The sequence below is a fragment of the Tiliqua scincoides genome, chromosome 7 (genome assembly GCF_035046505.1).
Source record: "Tiliqua scincoides isolate rTilSci1 chromosome 7, rTilSci1.hap2, whole genome shotgun sequence".
NCBI classification, from domain to species: domain Eukaryota; kingdom Metazoa; phylum Chordata; class Lepidosauria; order Squamata; family Scincidae; genus Tiliqua; species Tiliqua scincoides.
Genome location: NC_089827.1, coordinates 36,735,231 through 36,756,161, shown reverse-complemented (window position 1 = coordinate 36,756,161; position 20,931 = coordinate 36,735,231). Strand labels below are relative to the sequence as shown.

Sequence of the window (20,931 nt, the reverse complement as noted above, 5' to 3'; positions counted from 1 at the left end):
TTGTTTTTCACTTTGGAAGGACCTTTTGGCCCAACCTTGGCTCTGGTTGACTCCAAATCGTGGCACTCTGGAAGCAATTGGTGGTGACATGATGATGTAATGATGTTGTTATGTCACCTCTGAATTTCTGGAACACCACTATAGATAAGGCGCCACACTGTGGTTATACTCCGAGGTAGGAACACCTCTGATCCCAGCTGTTATTCACCAAAAGAAGTACATTTCAAACTCTCACGATTTCAAGGATACAGTTGAAAATGTGATGGCAAAAAGTCAGTTATATTGGCATTTTGAGATATTGGAGGAATTATGAGATCTTACTAACTTAATGAACAAACTCACTGACATACATTCCTGAATTAACAATATTAAAACTGTTCGGGCTTGATGGCCTCGATCCAATAAAAACTCTTATCTCCTGACTCATTGTTGAAGGGATGTTTATGTTCAGTATTTTTGATTCATTCCCTTATTATAATAACATACTACAAACAGTTTTGCTCTACTTCATATGTAGTGCCAAATCAGAGTTTGATGTTCCCTAAAGGAGCTCCAGGCTCACCACCCAGCCCTGTGTGTTCCAAACCCCTCTTTGATTTCCTTTTTCATGGCAAAGACTAGTTGGCAATTATGTCCAAATCAAGCCAGTTATGATTTAGAGCTGTCCCAAAATGCTTCCCCCAGTTTTGTCACTCCATTCACAGATGGCAAAAATGGGAGAATGGAATGTTGTCAATTTTTTGTGAGAATTAAAAAGCTTAGGATTGGTGTTCCTTCTGTGGTCACTAGCTGTTGGCATCTATTTTTTCCCCCAGAAGTCTCATAAAATTACACTGTGGTGATGACAGGGGCTTCTGGGGGAAAAAATGGCAGTCATCAGCTGGCCACCACTAGAAGTGTTGTCAGGAAACAAGTGAAAGCAGTGGGGGAAAAAAAGAAGCGATAAATAAGTTTTGACTCTCCTGGCCACCCCAAATTTTGTGCCAAAAGTGTTCAAGCCGTAGTTAAGGTTGCAGTTTCATTATGATTTCCAATTTTGGTTTGGATGTAATGGCAAACTGTGACTAGCTGTGAAAGAGAAAGTCAAGTAGAGTGCAAGGGGAGGAGGAAGCATGCGAACCTGAGGCTAGCTTATGTAATACCAAATCATTATTCGGCATTGCATCAGAACCAGCCCACAACCCCTCATAGCTGGGTGCATCTTAACTTGTAGTCCCATTGATTCAGGTTTGCACATACTTACTGATTAAAATTGACAGAGTTATCAGCTGAATTTCTTTCTGATTGACCAGTTAAAATCTTCAGCCACAGAGGAAACAGGAAGTCCCATTGAGTGCCTGCACTAACAGGTCTCATCTTTTTTCTTTCCCCTCCATCCTTCTGAGAAGAAAGAGTGCCTTAGTACAGTGTAGATCAGTGGTTCTCAAACTGGTGGGTCATGACCCACCAGTGCGTGTAACATTTCCCTGTCCCTTTAAGGGGCGGGGAAGAGGAGAGGCAGGGAAGCAATTCCCAAGATTGCATCCCTAAGGGGGTGTGTGCTTTCATTTACTTGGACTCAGTGAAGGCCGCCAGAAGCTGCAGAAGGTGTGGGAAGCCCAGCTCAGCCCTCCGCAGGGTTCCCCAAGTCTCGGAATCTTGAAACGGAGCAATTGCAGTGCACCTCTTGCAAACAGGAAGTGCTTTGAGATCGCTCCGTTTCAAGATTCCATGTCCCGTGGGATTGTGCTAGGCTCCCTGCACCTCCCTCAGTTTCTAGCAGCCTTCACTGAGTCCAAGTAATGAAAGCACCCCCCCCCATTAGGGACACGATCCTGGGGATCGCTTCCCTACCCTTGCCACTCCCCCACAAAACTTGAGGCAGTAAAGCTCCTTCAAAGTTTGAGAACCACTGGAGTAGATAGATGACTGTGTTTTTTTTAAAAAATTCTTTTTTTGTAAAATAAGAGATGGGGATAGGCAAAAGCAATAATCCTTAATTCAATTTATGTGGAGTGATGCAGAAATTATTTCACTATTGTTTTCTTTTGGTATTCTGGACATTTAAATATTGCATTCCTATTTTGAGTGAATGATTATTAATTTAGTAGTTTCTTGAACTTACTTATTTACTTTAATCATCATTTGCTTGTACCTTGCCATCAGTAATGCTAACAGTTTTCAATCACTCTCTTCTTATTTCCTTTAGCTCTTTGAAGGTATGAAGGCCTACCGAGGGGAGGACGGCAAAATCCGCCTGTTTAGGCCAAGGCTTAACATGGACCGGATGTTGCGGTCAGCTGTCCGAGCAACCTTGCCGGTTCGTACAGCAAACATTTTCCTTTCCTTCTCCCACCTCAGATTAGGAAAGTATTTTAACAGCATCCAGCAAAATGTCTTTGAAGATTGATAGCAGCTGTAGCCCTCCTTGTGTATTAGGAATATCCAACGTCTCAGTTCCATGTTTACAACACTCCTGCCAAGGAGATTCTTAGAAGTAGGATCAGTGATCATTTCCTTTGGACCAACCAGTAGTTTTAAAGAGGACAAAAAACCTTGAGTTACACAGAACTGTTTTATCATGCAAAATCATATTCGGAGTACAAAATGTGGAATATAATAATTTATGACCCTGCTGTCACAGGATGTGGCAATGGCAAATAGCGTAGATGGCTTTAAAGAGGAGTGGGGGTTAGGCATACTTATAGGGGATAGTTCTGTTGATGGCTGCTGACATGTTCAGAGGCAGTTTCTCTGAATATTGGCTTCAGAGGGTAGGGGGGTTGGAACAGCGGGAAAGATCTATTGTGTTCATGCCCTCGTTGGGGCTTCCCTTGGGCATCCGGATGTCTTCAAAGCAAAACAGAATGCTAGACTTGATGGACCTTTGGTATGATCCAACAGGGTTCTTCTTGTGTTCTTACGCTCATTCATTCACATTTTTATTCCACCCTTCCTTCAAGGCGCTCAGGGTGATGTACTTAGTTCCTTCCTTTTGTCCTCACAACAACCCTGTGAGGTAGGTTAGGCTGAGAGATGGTGAATTGCCCAAAGTGGAAGCTTCATGGCTGAGTGGGGATTTGAACTTGGATCTTACAGGTTTATCTCCAGAAACACTATGCTATCCTGGCTCTATGACCATTGCAGTTTTGGTTTGGGCTGGTTCTACATATATCTGCTTCCCCCGTTAGATCAAGAGTGGTCAACTGGTCAATTTGGCCTGCAGCTGTCATGCTGGAGGAGGAGGATGTTAACCTTTTCCTCATGCCCAGTATTTACCTGAGTTAAATTAAATAGGCCTACAAAATTGAGGGTCAGAAAAGTTTTTCCAAAACTTTATGGTGGTTTGATATGAATTTGGGGTGCCGATTCCAAAAATGGCATCCGTTTTGCCCTATCACGTCTAGTTCTGGAGATATAGTATAAGCTCATTAGTGAATGGTTCAAGCAGCTTCCTCATGAGAAATATACCCAGGAATTGGTGTAATGTTTAAGGAAGCAAAATGTGTGTTGGGCTGTGTTACCTGACGGAGAACCTCCAGTGACAATCTCTTTCTGGATCAGCTTGTACAAGAGCAGGAGGTCCTTCTTGCTAAAGGTTCTTCATGCAATAGCAACAGGTTCTGCTGAAGTTCTAGTTGTATATCTCAGCTGGTCGTTCCCATTTGACTGTGTCCTGGCTTGTACAGGGACTGAGCAATGGAAGTATGTGAGGAGAGCATATCAGCAGAGACTTCATTGCTGTTCACGCTGGGGAAGCGGGGCTTAAGAATGCTCTTTGTCTATGTCTCAGCTTGAAATAAACTAGCTGAAGTGCATAATAATGTGGCTGACTTGAAATTAGGGGTTCTATCAAGTTCAGAGGGAAAGACCTTGAGCAGTGATTTTCAATCTTTTTGTCTCATGGCACTCTGACAAGATACTAAAACTATCAAATCACACCATGAGTTTTTTGACAATTGACAAGGCATACCATTTTGTTGGCGGGGGGGCTCACATCTCCCAATGCTCTAATAATAAATGACCCTTCCCCAAACTCCCAAGGCACACCCTGCAGACAATTTGTGGCACGCCAGTGTACCATGGCACAGTGGTTGTACATGGCTGACCTTGAGACTGAATTTGGCCTCCAAGTTACCTGTACCTTCCATTTATACGTCTTGGTGGGGGGGAGCTATAATAAAAATGAGAACATGAAAAGAATATTTTCCCCTTTTTGTTTCCTCATAGACAAATCTTATGCATGGCTTATCCAAAATCTCCTGTATTTGTGCTTCTGAGAAAATATTTTGCAATTGTGATAAAATCAGTCAAGCTAACTAGTTTTTTGAGAGGTTAGAATCATGTGACTGTTGGCATTGTGCCTGTTGCATGCTAACATAAACGAAGTGGAACATCATGGCCTCTGGTTTAATAGCCTAATTAAATGTTCCTACCAGTGTGTGTTCTCATAAAGATTAGACTATTTCTAATCATTGTCTTCTTGTCCTTTCAGGAATTTGACAAAGAAGAGCTTTTGGAGTGTATCCGGAAACTTGTGGAGGTCGAAAAGGAGTGGGTGCCATATTCAACCTCTGCTAGCTTGTATATTCGCCCTACTCTAATTGGGACAGAGGTGGGAAAAATTTGGTTTCTTCTTCTTTTGGGGTGGGGTAAGGTATACAAGTGTTTTGGAACTGAGCGGGATGGAAACTCAGGCCTGATCTACGCATATAACAAAAAGTTGAAATGGGAGAATGGACTCCATCAGTTCAGACTGCAGGTGATCACATGTTTGAATGCATGAAAAACATCTGCAAGTAGGACACTAGCAGAGCAAGGAGCCAGCCAGGTAATTCATTTTTCCCATGCCAGCTGTAGGAATCCTTCATGCCTGTCTCTGTTTTTGATGCCCTCCCCCATAGCTGTTCCTTGTTCTCTTCTCAAGACTTGTTTTGATGCCAAAATTGCAACCATTTGTTCCACCCATTTCTCCACTTCTGCTCTCCCTCTTCTGGTGCTCCCTTGACCCTTTCTTTTTTCCTACCTTCTCAGTTGAGGAGTTAACTAATTTGTTATTCCTCATTCCTCCTTATTCCTGTCCGTCTTCTGGTTACCATCCCTCCTTTGTCCTACCTTATTTTCACCCTGTCTCTTTCCCTTCCCTTACTGCATGCAAACCTACCATGGATCATCTCTCAACTCTTCCTCTCTCTCCAGCTAATGCCTGTCTCTCGCTTACCCCTGCTGCCAAAATCCTGCAGTGTGCTGTGTACTCCCACTGCCTTATCTGTCTTTCCTTCAGCTCTGCACTTGATCTCCGCCCCCCCCCCCTGCGCTCCACTAAAACTGTTCTCAGAAAAATCACTGATGATTTTCTTATGGCCAAACAGAAAGGCAGATTGAAATGGAACAAGACTATGTTGTTCTCATTCTTCTTGAACTTTTTCTTTTATTTTCAGGGAGTTTTTACAGGAAGGATTATTAAAAAGTTGTACTCCCCACCTGCAGTCCAAGATGGTACAGACCACTCTACCAGTGCAGGATTCTACAATCTTATTTTCCTTAGACTCAGTCTATACATTCAGTATAAAGAGGGACTAGATTGGATTGCACCACTAGAAGCTGTAGATGAGCGATCACATTTTAGAATGTGCCCCCATGGAAACACACTCTTTGCAACAGAAACAAGCCAATTGGGGAGAAATTTTTATGCCCTTTGCTCTCCTGGTTTTCTGTCTGAAGAGCTTTTATAATTCAAAGAGCATTAGAACCTGAAATTTCCCCCACCAGCAGTTTGCAGTGGTATAGTTCACTCAGCCTCCTCAGGGTTCTGTCACCCCATTCTTCTTGCATGAAGGCCCAGCCCAAGTTGATCGGGCACCTGAAATGTTGCCAAATTCTGCCCTCAGTGCCCTTGCCTCTTCCACTGCCACTGTTCTTGTAAAGTGGCTGGGCAAGGGAGGGATGTGGGCATGGAACCTCTCTGCTCCTAGCATAATCCCTACCAAGCCAGTTTACAAAAAACATGGGGGTGAGGAGAAGAATTGTCTGAAGCACCAATGGTGACTGCCTTGGCAGTGCCACAGGAGGAGGAAGAAAGCCATGCCCCCATCTCTTGCAAGAAGACTTCATGAGAAGAGGGTGGGGCAGCCACCCAGTGGCATGGCTAGACGAGCTAGAGAAGATGCCAGGGAAGCGCAGTGTAGGGTACTTCTGCCAAAATCCCGCACCTGGGTTATCTGGAAAACATATTTGCCCAAAATGGACATGAAGTTGAGTTTCCGTGTTTGTCTTCTCCCTGGCCCACACATTTGGAAGATCCACCATCATGTCTTAAATCCCTCTAATTCTTTTATGGTCACTATAAAAAAGAAAAATGGCACACACAGTGCTTAAACAAAATGTGTCCTCAGTAAGTACAGGTAAAACAGATACGAGAACATGAACTGACCAGTAGGTGAAAATCTGCCTTTGTAAAGTGTCTAACATTTGTGTAACTAACATTTCAATCCTGTACACTCCTTCCTGGGAGTAAGCCTCATTGAGGACAATGGGACTTCTGAGTAGGCATGCAAAAAATTGAGTGGTGTGGGGGGGGGGACATCAGAAAATTCTTAACATCACGGTTTTTTCCAACTCCCCATTGTAGGTGATACAGTTTGGTGGCACCTCTCTGTGGTCTCCATCCGTTCTCTCAACTGTCTTCTAATGCCTCTAGCAAAATCAGTTGCACCAATTTCCCTGTTCTTGATTCTCTGATCAGGTTTTTTTTTCCCTTCCTGCTGTCACCACCCCATCTATTTGCCTATAGTTTGCGCCCTTTGCCTGATTCTAAGTTGTTTGCATAGCATGTTTGTGAACACAGCAATACCAACCTGTACTCGATAAGGGTGCATTATACATATCCAACAAAGCATTCCAAAAATACTACAATTAAATACAAAAGATTTTACTCATGAACAGTTTTAATAATCATGATGTTGAGATTTATATTTATTCTCCTTCTTTCAAACTTGTTTTTGGGTGTTATTTTTTTGTGCCTCTTTTATATTACATTTCAAAATGTAACTCTGTCCCACTAAGGGATTAAAAACTTTATTTTTAAGAGTCCTGGGACTCTTGGGATGTGGCCAAGCTTTCCTGAGCTGTTCAGAATTGCTTTTGTGACACTACAACATATTGACCTTTTGTTGCTCAGCCCTGGTTTGTACAGCTGTCATTTTGAATCTGAATCAATAAGGCCCTTTTCACACAGGATGATCTTCCTACACAGATACCTTCATGTGTCATGAAGGAAACCTGTACTTTCTTGCACATAAAGTGATGTCCTTATAGGAAAATCAGCCCATGAAGAGTCCTTAGAAAGCTAAGTGTCCTGTGTCCTTGGATCACTTCTATTGCTAAAGATTATGGGCCCAATCCTATACAGTTTTCCAGTGCTCGTGCAGTTGTGCCAGTGGGGTGTGTGCTGTATCCTGCGGTGAAGGGACTGTCACTGGGACTTTCCTAAGGTATAGGAATATGTGTTCCCTTTCCATGGGGCTGCATTGTGACTACACTGGAGCTGGAAAGTTGGATAGGAATGGGCCCTATCACACTGGCGTAGCTAGAGGGGGAGCGGGGCACTAAGTTTTGCAGGGAACCTCTCTGCAGCGTGCAAGTGGCCCCTCCGCTTGGAGCCATTTACCTGCCTTTAGCTTCACCACAGCATGAGAGCGGCTCCACCCCTCCCCTTGGGAGCCATGGGGGAGGCAAATGGCTCCCAAGGGGAGGGGGAGGGGCTGCTTGCACACTGCGGGGAGGCTCCCTGCAAAACTTAGTGCTCCACCCCCCCTCTAGCTACGTCAGTGTCCTATGACAAGCTTTCAAATGGGAGAAAAAAAAATCTGCTACTTTTAGAGTTGATGATAGCACCATCTAGTGGAAATGCTGTGGCGTTCCATTGTACATTTGAAGTTCCGAGTCCATGCTTTTCCATTTTAACATGAATACTTGTCTCCTAAGTAATTTATTTCTGGAGGGCCAACCTGTCTGCACAAGTGGCCCATTGTGGTAGCAATAAAGGCACCAACCAAGCAGCCTGCCACCCAGGAGGCCTTCTCCATGATCCCTTGCACTTCAAACAACAGTATTTATATACTGCTTTTCAACAAAAAGTTCACAAAGCAGTTTACAGAGAAAATCAAATATCTAATGGCTCCCTGTCCCAAAAGGGCTCACAATCTAAGAAGATACAACACCAGCAGACAGCCACTAGACACTGCTGGGGTGAGGTGGGCCAGTTACTCTCCCCCTGCTAAATAAAAGAGGAGCACCCACTTGAAAAAGTGCCTCTTACCCAGTTAGCAGGGGTTAACTTCAGCAGATCGTGTTTGGCTGTAATTCCTCTTTAGCATCGTATTGCAAAAGAACATATGTGGCTCCCTTAATAGCCGCCTTGGGTGCCCTCCGGGGAGAAAGGCAGAATACAAATTAAATAAATAATAAAAACAATAGTGTCAGATTGTTGGTCCACATAGTTCTTTATTATCTTCCACACACTAACTGGCAGGGGCTCTTCAGGCTTTCAGACAGGGCTTTCATCCCCAGTCGCACCTGAAGGTACCAGGCTTTCTGCATGCGAAGCAAGTGCTCTGCCACAGAGCTACAAGCATCTTATGCAAAGACGTTTTTGAGTTTCTTTGCATAACATGTCTGACCATGTGTGTAGCAAGAGCACTCTTAAACCATTTTGAGATTGTTATAGTGCATGTAATAATATGATGAACATCATAACCACCCAAAAAAAGTATGAGAAAATAATAGATAAGATGTATAAAACATCTTGATTGCCAGGTTGCAAGAAACAAAACCAGCCTGGCCTGCTCATCCTTTTAACAGAGGCTTGATCTGCAGTAATAATCAGCTGGAGTTTTATATGGTGGGGCTAAACATTGCTTCCAGCCAGGATCTTTTCGGGAATCTTCATCAGCTGGGGTGCTCAAGTTCCATCCTGTGTCCAAAATAGCCACATCCTTCCTCTTCTAGGACCAGAGGTCTGTCTGAGTGACTGTCTAGATTAGATTAATCTAAATGTCTAGGATTCTTTGTATCTCCTTTTTCTGTTTTCTGGTCCCACTTTTCTTTCATAATAGGCTTTCTGTAGCAATGGTGTTTTTATGTTGATGCCTGGACAGAAGTGAATCCATGATCAACACTGGATTTGTCTGTGTTTTCACTGCTCAGCCCTCTCTTGGGGTCAAGAAGCCAACAAAAGCCCTTCTCTATGTGATATTGAGCCCCGTGGGCCCATACTTCTCAAGCGGAAGCTTTAATCCCATATCCCTGTGGGCAGATCCAAAATACGTCCGAGCCTGGAAAGGAGGAACGGGTGACTGCAAATTGGGAGGGTAAGAGAATCTTGATCAGGTAACAGCTGTTTGCTTAAACTGCCGCTCTTGATTTTTCCCCTTCAGGCATGAGAATCAGAGTTTCATGTGCAAAATGGTAGGTGTCGTCTGCCTTATACAGACTCAAGTCATTAGTCCAGGTAGCTCAGTATTGCTTGTGGTTCTCAAAATGTGTGGCAAGAGCCCGGTCATCTGAGAATTGATGGAATTGCACCTAAGACTTTTCCCATCCAAGAAGTGGAGACGTGGAGATGTCAACACTAGGAGTGATTGTCAGTTACCATCTTAGCAGCCCAATCCTATCCTCCAGCAGCTCAGACAGGTGCAGTGCTTGGTTTGAGGTAGGGAAAAGGATCATGGAGTGGGCAGCTGCTGCTGAAATCCTCCCACCTTTGGCCTGGCACCAGTGGGCAATCTGTGGTCTACTGCTGGCAGCACTGGTCTTCGCGTCTGGCACGCTATCACTAGCAGGCCATAGAATGGAGATGAGGCCGGGGCGATGGTGCACTGCATTCATAGGGTGGAGCTGTAACTCCCATGGAATGCTGCTTGAAAATAGCATTTTATGCATGCTATTTCTAGCATCGGCAGTGGCCCATATAAACTGAGAGGTCATCCAGAACATCCCAGTACCCTATTTGATATATCATATTGGCCAGGCCAAAGCCACCTTTTAACCCCAGCTTGCATGCAGCTTTCAGTCTGGTTGGCATCCCCTGCAAACCAAAACTTGAGGGGTGGCAAGACGTCATTATTATAGGCAATGGTTTCTTTTTGTTTGAAGGGTTAATCCAACCCCTAGCATCTCTCTTGATGTCAGGCTTTGGCAAGGGTGAGGTTTCAAATAGTTATGTGTGAGACTCAGGGGCAATTGACTCTCAGTTTAGGTAGTCTAGAAGCTGTTGCATGGTCCAGAAGAGGCAGAGTTCAAAAATCAAGGCAGCAATAAAGGCTCAATAGGGTGAGAGCTGAGTGCATAGTCTCATCCAAGCACAGGTCAAGAGAAAAGTTTGGGGAGGGGGAATTGAGGCAAAGTTCACTTACAAGTGATGTAGAGACAGCTTGCCTAGACTAAGGAGCCTTGCTATGAGGCCTGAGCATTATGGGTCCTGGTAGATGAGGATTGGCCCTTGGGTGCAGCTGACAGTATTTGAACAGGCTGGTCCTTCAGCTTAGTTAGCGCCCTCAAAGCTCAGTCTGCTAGATGTACAATGGAAATAGAGTGGCAGTTGCATAGGCGGTAAGTTATCAGAGCCTCATATTTGCATGGCTTATGGTGCCAAAGTTGTTAGGCTTAGCCCTTTAATTTAATTTGCCGTAATATAACTGGTTTGTTCCATGTGCCATTTCTTGAATGGGCCACAATAAAGAGCCAGCCTCTTGGGCCGTTTGGGCCACAATAAAGAGCCAGTGGCTCAATGGCTGTCCCAACTACTGCATTTAATTGGACCTGAGTTCAAATGTAAACTTGGCCCCAAGTTTTGCTTGATGACCTTGGGACTTAGACAAATGCCCTTGCCTTGAATTAATCTTGTAGTAGCTGTTGTGACAAAAGTGTCTTGAACTGCCTGTCTGCAGGATTGGAACTCTGAAAGCAGCTATGCAATGGTTCTGCTGCTTTTGTTCTCTGGATGCTGATGGCATTCCCGAGAGACTTGTCAGTGCTATCCAACTCAGCAATCTTCTGCCAAACTTCCTGAGTACAGTTCCAGGGGAACCATGGCAAGAGAGAAGCCTGGCTTTCTCCCCTGCTTGTGGGCTTCCCAGAAGCAGCTGGGGAAATAGGATACAGAACTAGATGGGCCTTTGAGTGGTTCCAACTGGGCCTTTCTTATGTTCTTACATAAGTTGATGGGACAAGCCTGGCAGCAGACACTGTCTTCCTTGGCTCAGGGCAAAGACGTCTGTGACTGTCTAGTGGAATGCAGGCATTTTGGGAATGTGTTTGATGGCTCCAGAGGCATAATTGGCTGTATGCCTGACCATGTCCTGTTAGCCCAGTTATTCTGGCTGGTATATAGGACTGTACAGCTGTTGATTTAACATCCACAGCAAACTGATAAAGCTTATTGGATGCTTTTGTCACTTCAGGAACTTCTTGTTGAAGTATGTGACTGTGAAACTGATAGTAAGAGCCCAGTCTTATCCTTCCCCCTTGCGCTGGTGCAGCTGTGCCAAAAATTGGTGTGCTGTATCCAGCGGGCAGATTGGAAGGCTTCAGAGATGGAAGGATAGTTAAATCCCCCTACACCTCTATAAGCCTCTTGCTCTGTAACGGGTTTCCTTAGATCTGCACTAACAATTTTGCTACTCATTCAGAAAACAAGATTGAAAGAGTAGTTCTGCCCAGCCATACTCATAAGGCAGTTGTAGATTACCTTCAGGCATTAAGGATATTGTTGTCTTCAGACTCAGGCATAAAAGGCAATTCTGTGGTTGAAGTGTATTCAATCAGATAACCTCCTTCCATTTTTCTTCTGTTTCCAAAAGGAACTACGGCTCTTCGATTTATGCTCAGCGTGAAGCTATGGAATTAGGATGCCAGCAGGTTCTCTGGCTGTATGGAGAAGACCATCAAATTACAGAAGTTGGGACCATGAATCTCTTCCTGTATTGGCGAAATGAGGATGGAGGTACAGTGGCATGCCATATTCAGCTGCTGTTTGCCACCTTTCCTCAACCTTGAAAATCCATATCTGTGATGAACTGTTGCACGAAATGTAGGGGTGCTCCTTAAGTGTCAGTCTGTTTCAGCTGAAATAGAACTGCAGCAATGTGTCCAATAACTGGACATCTGACCCATTTCTCAAATTTGACGCCAGTTTGACCATTTTTGAAAATGTGGTTGTTTTCACATGTCCCTCAAACCCCATAACACCATTCCATATTCTAGACTGAGGTTCCAGATTTTGGAACAGTCCTCTGGCACTTTTGATTGTGGCACCTGCATTTCCAGTTCATTTTAGTGTTAACAATTATATCAAACGGCTTTAAAATCTGAGAACAGCAATTTCACCAAGAATGTAAAATAATACAGAGAATTTGATACTAAACCAAGCTTATTACTGCAGACACTCGAGCATAAGTCCACCTCACAGATAAGCCGAGGGACGGTTTTAAGCCAAAAAATCATGGAATTTTCTATGATCCTCAGATAAGTTGGGGGTTAAATTTAGGGGGGTGTCTGACTATAATTTTGTCTGATTTTTACCTGAGGCTAGATCCTGAAAAATAACCTACCAGTAATTGTTACCTAAGAACTGTGTTGTCTCTAATTTATTAAAAATATAATAAAACATCGTGATACATTTTTATTCATTAACTTTTTTAAAATTCTGGTCTTCACAACCTTTTTGTGAACACTATCAGCCACTGAACCACCTCTGAATTTCTATGGCTCGCTTTATACTTCTTTATAAGATAGAAAATATTAATATGTTCTTTGCACAGTGATCTATTAATGCAAACTATAAAAATGAAATATTTTCTGTTATCCATACTAATGTTGTTCTTTATTTCAAAGACATCATTTTTTTTTAATGGACCTAAATAATGAATGGCAGTTTCCTTGGGGTCCAAGTAGATGCAACAGCAGCAGACCTGCATTTTAGAACATGAGTTGCTGTAAAACACATATTAAAGGACATATGCCCCATTGCATACAGTAAAGGGACAGGCATACAGGGATGTGGAATTCTTTCTCTGCTAGTTCCTGCGCACCAAGTCTCCTCTCCTCAGCTTTTTTTCTGTTGGCTGGGTTCTGAGATGCCAAGTAAGACCTTTTGGATGAAAAGCATCTGTTGGGAACCACTTGGAACAGGGAAAACACAGGTAGAAAAAGGGTTCAGCATTTCAGGTTCTTTGCGTTAAATTGTCTCTTCTTTATATTAATTGTGATCACGCTCACGCTAACTAATGGAGTGTGTGCTTTTTAAAAAAAGTAATTCTATTTTGTTCTACTGGTATGTAAACAACATACCAGTAGAACCATTCATCAAATTCTTCTTTAAGGTACTTGATGTGCTAAACCAGAGGCACAACATACAGCTTAGAACGCATAACTAGGAGTGTGCAATTCAGTTCACAGCAGAGAGACAAGCAACAACGAATGAGCAATAGCAAATGCAGCTACACATAGTTGCAACATGAGTTATTCAGAAGTAGACCCATTGTTTTCTATGGGTGTTATTCTTAAGTAATGGTACACTGAATTGTAGCCTGGAACTTTGTTTCAGATGGAAACAAGATTACATCCTGGTGTTTATAAAACCAGACCTCTGTCAAACATTTGCAAGATGGAACGAAGCTACAGTAGGGTCTGCTAAAGAGAACAAGGTTTGCCTGATTTAAATGGAAACCTTGAGCCCTGCTTTCTGTGATGTCTCCTCAGGAGATGGATGGATCTATCAACTGTCAATACCTCATCTTCCACTTTTCTTCCTTTCTTGTGTGTATCCATTTTTATGGGACAGAAAGCAAAAATAGAAGACATACCAGAATGTGCACTGCCCATTGACAGTTGGTGCAGTCCAAATTCAACTACCAGTGGGACCTTCCTCGAAGGGTAAATAGGGTGTGGGGGGGGGAGAATTCAGATTGAGACTACAGAGGAAGAGAAAGGTTAATGTCTCTCTACCCCTGAGCTACAGTCCCACTCTGGATTGCTCCCCCAATGTGCTATTTTTGTTTTAAAAAACTCAAAAGGCTCAAACTACGTGCTTTAAAGTAATATGCAGTTTGATGCTGCACAGAAAGATTTTCAGAGCTCTAAGAAGCTGAGATCATGAGTTCCCAGACTATTGGAGACACACTTCCAGGACATAATTCCAAGAGTAGGTTTGCTCCATTCAAGGCACACAGATACTTTGGATAGACTCAGCCTAGTAATGTCTTGTGTCCTTGAGTGAAAAATAGCACCTAGAACCAAGAAGTCCTGGATCACTGCTCTAAATTTCTATCAGTCGTGTTGGGAATGTCCAGGCTGGGCACTGGCCAAAAGGCCACCTACATTAAAAGGCTCACCTGACTGGGTCAGCTCCAAATTCCTCCGTACTGGTTATAGCGATAGTGTCCAATACATTATGAGGGGTGCCATGAGGTTCCCCAGCACAGAGCTTTGCTCCAGGTTCCATAGCAACCTGGCATCAGCACTGTAAGTACTTTCAGTAATGGCAATGATGGTATAAAATTAAAAATTAGTTTTCTGCCTAGATGGTGCCATCATTTTGCTTGCTTTCTGAGGAAATGGGCATTAAAATGATATTTGCTGTCAGTCTGCCTTTTCTGACACTGTTTGCAAGCATGCCTGTCTATCTTTCCCTAGCTGTGATAAATGCTAAGTGGGGTAACGTAGAATTTCATAAGTACAGTAAATGGAACTTCTGGTTATTTCTACATCAGTGATTCCAATTTAGCCCCTTCTCTACACACATCCAGAGGAATATGAAAATGTTGCAAGGTTATCCAAATGGCCTCTATATTCCTCGTACCTCACTCTGTGACTTTTGGTTGATCTACTCTAATGTCATAATAAGCCTGTGTTGGCAGTGGTAAGGACCATTGGCTAAGCTGCTCTGAGGCTACAGAGGGGCTTGCCAGGGAAGCTTTGGAATCTTCAGTCCTGAGGTCTGTAAGCAAAGTATGTTAAATTGCACTTTCATCCTTCCAGCTCGGACTTCTGAATGACAGACACTAACCCATTAGTTTAGTTTGTAGCTTTTCATTAGAAAGGCATATAGTTTGCTCTGCCATTTATACACTTCAGGTAACATGGGGACCTTAATTCAATTATATGAAAGATGAATAACTGTTTAAAAAAAAAAAAAGAATAAATGCTGCTAGGAGTTTCTATGCAGGGTTGTTTCCATTGGCTGAAGTACATCCAAGAGCCTCTGGCTCATCAAACGCAAATGGGCCATGTGCGGTCACTGTCTGCTTTTTAGCCATGGCACGTGAACGAAGCCATATGGAGCCAGGTTTGGCTGCAGTTTACAGGAAGAGTGAGTGTTTTTGGCAAGCCAGCCGTCACACATTGTCGTCTTCTCGGGCTGGTACCAAAGGAAGCAGATATTGCTGCCAGCCATACTAGATGGTGGGCACAATTGTATACCAAAGCAAGTTTAAAATGGTTCACAGGCTCTCTGCTCTCTGGCAGTTGGCCTGGCCTGGCATCAAAATAGCATCAACCACTTGAAAGCCAGTGTGTGACTGTCACCGTGTTGATCATAGGGCAAAGTATGGTAGAGGAGATCTCAGAGGTTGTCAAGCAAAAGTGTCAAGATGATAAACCAGGTATAAGTGTAGAAAGAGTCCATTTCCCTCAAAAAGATGGCATTATGTTCAGAGGCATTATGCCACCAAATGTCAGGTGCTGAGGGGCAACTGTGATGTGGAGGTGAGGAAGGGTGGATTGGCTCTGGGAAGGGGACAGGTTCAGTGGCAGCTGTCAAACCCTAGCCTCCTTCCTGGACCTAATCCCACAGCTTGGGTCCACGTGGACGCATGCCAGTTGCTTTGTTAGTGTGGGTCCAAGTAGACCTGAAATTGTTCCCTCACACAGAGGAAGACCTCCATGACTACCCGCCCTCACAGGATTCAGCAGTAGCCATTTTGGTATTGGTGCATTGGTGGGGTGTGGGTGAGTTGAGGTTTGGATTGGGCTGAAGTCTCATTGATTCAATGAAGCTCAGTCCCTGTTAATTGTGCGTAGGAGCGCAACCTTACAGTTTGTTTTGCAAGAATTAGAGATTGTTGCCCTAGTGTGATTCTCCTGAGATAGCAAGCCCTTCCTGTAAGAGACATCAAGTTGTCATATTCCCTTTTCGTATCATTCACAGTTCATTATGCTTCTCTAGGAAAAGTTCATTATGTTTCTCTAGGAAAAGGTGAACTCCACTCATCATTTATGCAAGGAGTGGCCAGTTGACATCCTGTGGATGGAATTTTATATGCAATTTTATATGCTTTTTAGCAAATTTAAGATGTAAAAACATGAACTTTGTGTTCTCGCATAAGGACTAGAATCATGTCTAAACAAAGTGCAGGCTAAAGAGGTTTTCATTCCAAGAAATTGATTGTAAAAATTAGACCTCTGCCTAATAATGAGCCTTCTTTTTCCAAGAAAAAAGTCTGAACAGACCTCAACAAATATAATTGAGGGGCTTTATCTCCCACCCATTCCACCCCTACCCCAGAGGCATTCCGGCTGTGGAGAAACTTCCCATCCCATGACAAGGTGGCTATATGCTTCCCAAAGGAGGACTAACCCTATGTAAGTCAGGGTGCAATCCTAACCCACTTTCCAACACTGACATAAGGGCAATGCAAAATAAGGGAACAAACATTTCCTTACTTTGAGGAAGCCTCTGTGAGTGTCACCCAACTGCACGATGCAGCACACGTCCCATTGGCATTGCTATGCCAGTGCTGGAAAGTTGGTTAGGATTTGGGCCTCAGTCATTTATAATATCCTGCTAAGTGAATAAATGATTTGTAAATAAAAGAACCTACAAAAGATCATGGCAAGAAATCATGGTAAATAGGTCTATTACAATTGCATGTATTGTATCATGCATGTATTGGCAACCTTCAGTCTCGAAAGACTATGGTATCGCGCTCTGAAAGGTGGTTCTGGCACAGCGTCTAGTGTGGCTGAAAAGGCCAATCCGGGAGTGACAATCCCTTCCACACCGGGAGCAAGTGCAGTCTGTCCCTGGTCCGTCTGTAATTGCCCTGATTGTAATTAAGGTTACATATTAATCAAATGGAAAATGTCATCTGAGTACACAATAGCTTCTATAGAAACCAACGGCAAGAGATACCCAGATTTTCAAAACAAATCCAACACCGTTCATATGTCCAAATGCTTGGCAGGAGATCTGTTTGTTAATCCATTTCTTTGGAACTTCTCTTTTTTTGCTGTTCCTGGCTGATCTGAGAGTATTCCAAATGTTTTTCTCTCTTCCCCTTTATCTGGGACATATGCCCAGAGTGTAGGACTAGATCTAGTGGGCTTAAGCTGTAGGAGGGGACGTGTTGGTTGGATGACAGGAAACATTTCTTAATAGTAAGTGAACTTAGACAATGGAATTGATAACCGGGAAAAGTGGTGGGTTCTCCTTGCTGGAGGTCTTCAAGCAGAGGCTCATTTACGCATCTGATGGATGACCTTGAAGGCCCCTTCTAACTCTGAATTCTATGGAATCCAACTCTATGGGTTTTGCTGATTGAATTAGGCCTAGTTTGGCTTTTGACATGCCACCACAAGTCGACTTTATTTTTCCACTGCATGGTGGTGCTGTGACCACCTTGCCATTGGTTGGCACAACTGGAAATGGGCATGGGCTAGATATTTCGCACACAGCCACCAGGTGTCATGAAAGCAGATGCTTTGATGGCATATAATTTTATTGTTGTTTACGATACCTGTTTACTAGATCACCTCTGAGCAATGCAGTGTGTAACCTGTGTTGCTATGCATAGTTTCCATAGTGATATTTAAGATAGGGTATATGAATAGCTGCTGCTGGACAGAGCAGGCAATCCTAACTGGACGAGATGGACTAGATTCATATCTGTTATATGAATCTATTGAGGGGGCCCTGGACTGAGAAAGGATGACTTGATTCAGGCTACCCTCAGTCTTCTAGGTCAACTTCTGTACTCCATGCCATGGTCTGCACTAGACCTCGGACCCATGATGGTCTTGCAGGAGCATCACTGGAAAAGGCAACCTCCGGATGTAAAATCCAACTTCACCACTAGGAAGACAAAGCATAAATCATTTGCCATTTGGCAAGTGTGCCAGTTTAGGCACTGTTCAGATGCTTTCAGATCTCCACTTGGGCTGTGCTAGTCTGCAAAGGTGCTCCCTCCCTGGTAGAGATTGCCTGTAACTGCTGGGATCCCTGGTAGCGATTGCCTGTAAGTCAGTTGCATGAACGGGGTTGGGCCCGTGTCCGAACGCACTCAGGATACTCCTTGGCGGGAAGAGGGTCGGGGGCTTCTTGTAGTGGGGGATTCGATTATTAGAAACACAGAGAGGGGGATTTGCGACGGGTGTGAGGACCGCATGGTGACTTGCCTGCCTGGTGCAAAGGTTGCGGACATCACTTCTCGTCTAGACAGGCTGGTAGATAGTGCTGGGGAGGAGGTAGCGGTTGTGGTGCATGTCGGCATCAACGACGTGGGCAAGTGTAGCTGGGAGGTCCTGGAGGCCAAATTTAAGCTATTAGGTAGGAAGCTGAAAGTCAGGACCTCAGAGGTAGCATTCTCTGAAGTACTACCTGTTCCATGTGCAGGGCCAGCTAGGCAGGCGGAGATCAGGGGTCTCAATGCGTGGATGAGACGGTGGTGTAGGGAGGAGCGGTTTAGATTCGTTATGTACTGGGGAACATTTTGGGACAAGCGGGACCTGTACAAGAGGGACGGGCTTCACTTGAACCAGAATGGAACCAGACTGCTGGCGCATAACATTAAAAAGGTGGCAGAGCAGCTTTTAAACTGGTCCCTGGGAGAAAGCCGATAGGAGCTGAGGGGCATCCGGTTCGGGACTCCTCATCCCTATGGGACGAGGGTGGGGAGGTTAGAGAACAACAAGGTAAAGGCAGAGTAGGAGAAGAAATTGGGAATGGTAGTGTGATGGGATGCGATAGACAGTTTGGCACAATGAGAGGATTCAGGGATAAAGGAGCTAATAAGCAGCCCATCCTGGGGCATTCCATGTACAGATACTTTTATGCAAATGCCCGAAGTCTCCGAGCAAAGATGGGAGAACTGGAATGTCTGGTGACTGGGGAAAACATTGATACAGTGGGCATAATGGACACCTGGTGGAATGCGGAGAATCAGTGGGATACCGCAGTCCCGGGCTATAAACTCTATAAGAGGGACAGGGAGAGGCGTGTTGGAGGTGGGGTGGCCATTTATGTTAAAGAAGGGATAAAATAAAAAAAGTAGAGATTGAAGGTGGGTCTGACTCCATAGAATCTCTATGAGTTAAATTACCAGGCCTGAGGAGTGATGTAATACTGGGGGCGTACTATCATCCTCCAGACCAGAAACCGGAAGGGGACCTTGAAATGAGGAAACAGATCAGGGAGGTGACAAGGAGGGACAGGGTTACATAACATAGGAATGTAAGAACAGCCTCACTGGATCAGGCCATAGGCCCATCTAATCCAGATTCCTGTATCTCACAGTGGCCCACCAAATGCCCCAGGGAGCACACCAGATAACAAGAGACCTCATCCTGGTGCCCTCCCTTGCATCTGGCATTCTGACATGGCCCATTTCTAAAATGGTTTGTAATTATGGGGGACTTCAATTATCCTCATATAGGTCAATTTGTGTTTTGGTCACGAGAAGGAGACCGGATTCCTTGACATGCTAAATGACTGTGCCTTAGAGCACCTAGTCATGGAGCCCATCAGAGGACAGGTGACTCTGGATTTAATATTGTGTGGTACTCAGGACCTGGTTAGAGATGTCAATGTTACAGAGCCATTGGGGAACAGTGATCATGCTGCAATCCGTTTCGACATGCACGCCGGGGGAAGAATACCGGGCAAATCTCTCACAAAAACCCTTGACTTCCGACTAGCGAACTTCCCTCAAATGAGGAGGCTGATTAGAAGGAGGTTGAAAGGGAAGGTAAAAAGAGTCCAATCTCTCCAGAGTGCATGGAGACTGCTTAAAACAACAGTTATAGAGGCCCAATGGAAGTGTATACTGCAAAGGAAGAAGAGCTCGACTAAGTCCAGGAGGTGCCCGCATGGCTAACCAGCCAAGTTAGAGAGGTCGTAAAGGGCAAGGAAGCTTCCTTCCGTAAATGGAAGTCTTGCCCTAATGAGGAGAATAAAAAGGAACATAAACTGTGGCAAAAGAAATGTAAGAAGGTGATACGGGAGGCCAAGAGAGACTATGAGGAACACATGGCCAGCAGCATTAAGGGGAATAATAAAAGCTTCTTCAAATATGTTAGAAGCAGGAAACACGCCAGAGAAGTGGTTGGCCCTCTGGATGGTGAGGGAAGAAAAGGGGAAATAAAAGGAGACTTAGAGATGGCAGAGAAATTGAATGAGTTCTTTGCATCTGTCTTCACGGCAGAAGACCTCGGACAGATACCGATGCCCAAACAGCCCCTCCTGACCAAGGAATTAAGTCAGATAGAGGTTGAAATACAAGATGTTTCAGACCTCATTGATAAATTAAAGATCAATAAATCACTGGGTCCTGATGGCATCCACCCTAGAGTTATTAAGGAATTGAAGAATGAAGTTGCTGATCTCTTGACTAAAATATAAGAACATAAGAACAGCCCCACTGGATCAGGCCATAGGCCCATCTAGTCCAGCTTTCTGTATCTCACAGCGGCCCACCAAATGCCCCAGGGAGCACACCAGATAACAAGAGACCTCATCCTGGTGCTCTCCCCTACATCTGGCATTCTGACTTAACCCATTCCTAAAATCAGGAGGTTGCGCATACACATCATGGCTTGTACCCCATAATGGATTTTTCCTCCAGAAACTCGTCCAATCCCCTTTTAAAGGCGTCTAGGCTAGACGGCAGCACCACATCC

General features: G+C 44.2%; 1 protein-coding gene across 2 annotated transcripts in view; it reads left to right on the top strand.

Moving 5' to 3' along the window:
* BCAT1 (branched chain amino acid transaminase 1) overlaps positions 1-20,931 on the top strand; it is a 77,337-nt gene that overhangs the window by 40,709 nt on the left and 15,697 nt on the right. For both annotated transcript variants that reach the window (XM_066633107.1, XM_066633105.1), the window contains 4 exons: positions 2,189-2,299; positions 4,475-4,594; positions 9,187-9,350; positions 11,841-11,983. In XM_066633107.1, the coding sequence (XP_066489204.1) occupies positions 2,189-2,299; positions 4,475-4,594; positions 9,187-9,350; positions 11,841-11,983 (538 nt within the window). The remainder of the gene's footprint in view (positions 1-2,188; positions 2,300-4,474; positions 4,595-9,186; positions 9,351-11,840; positions 11,984-20,931) is intronic.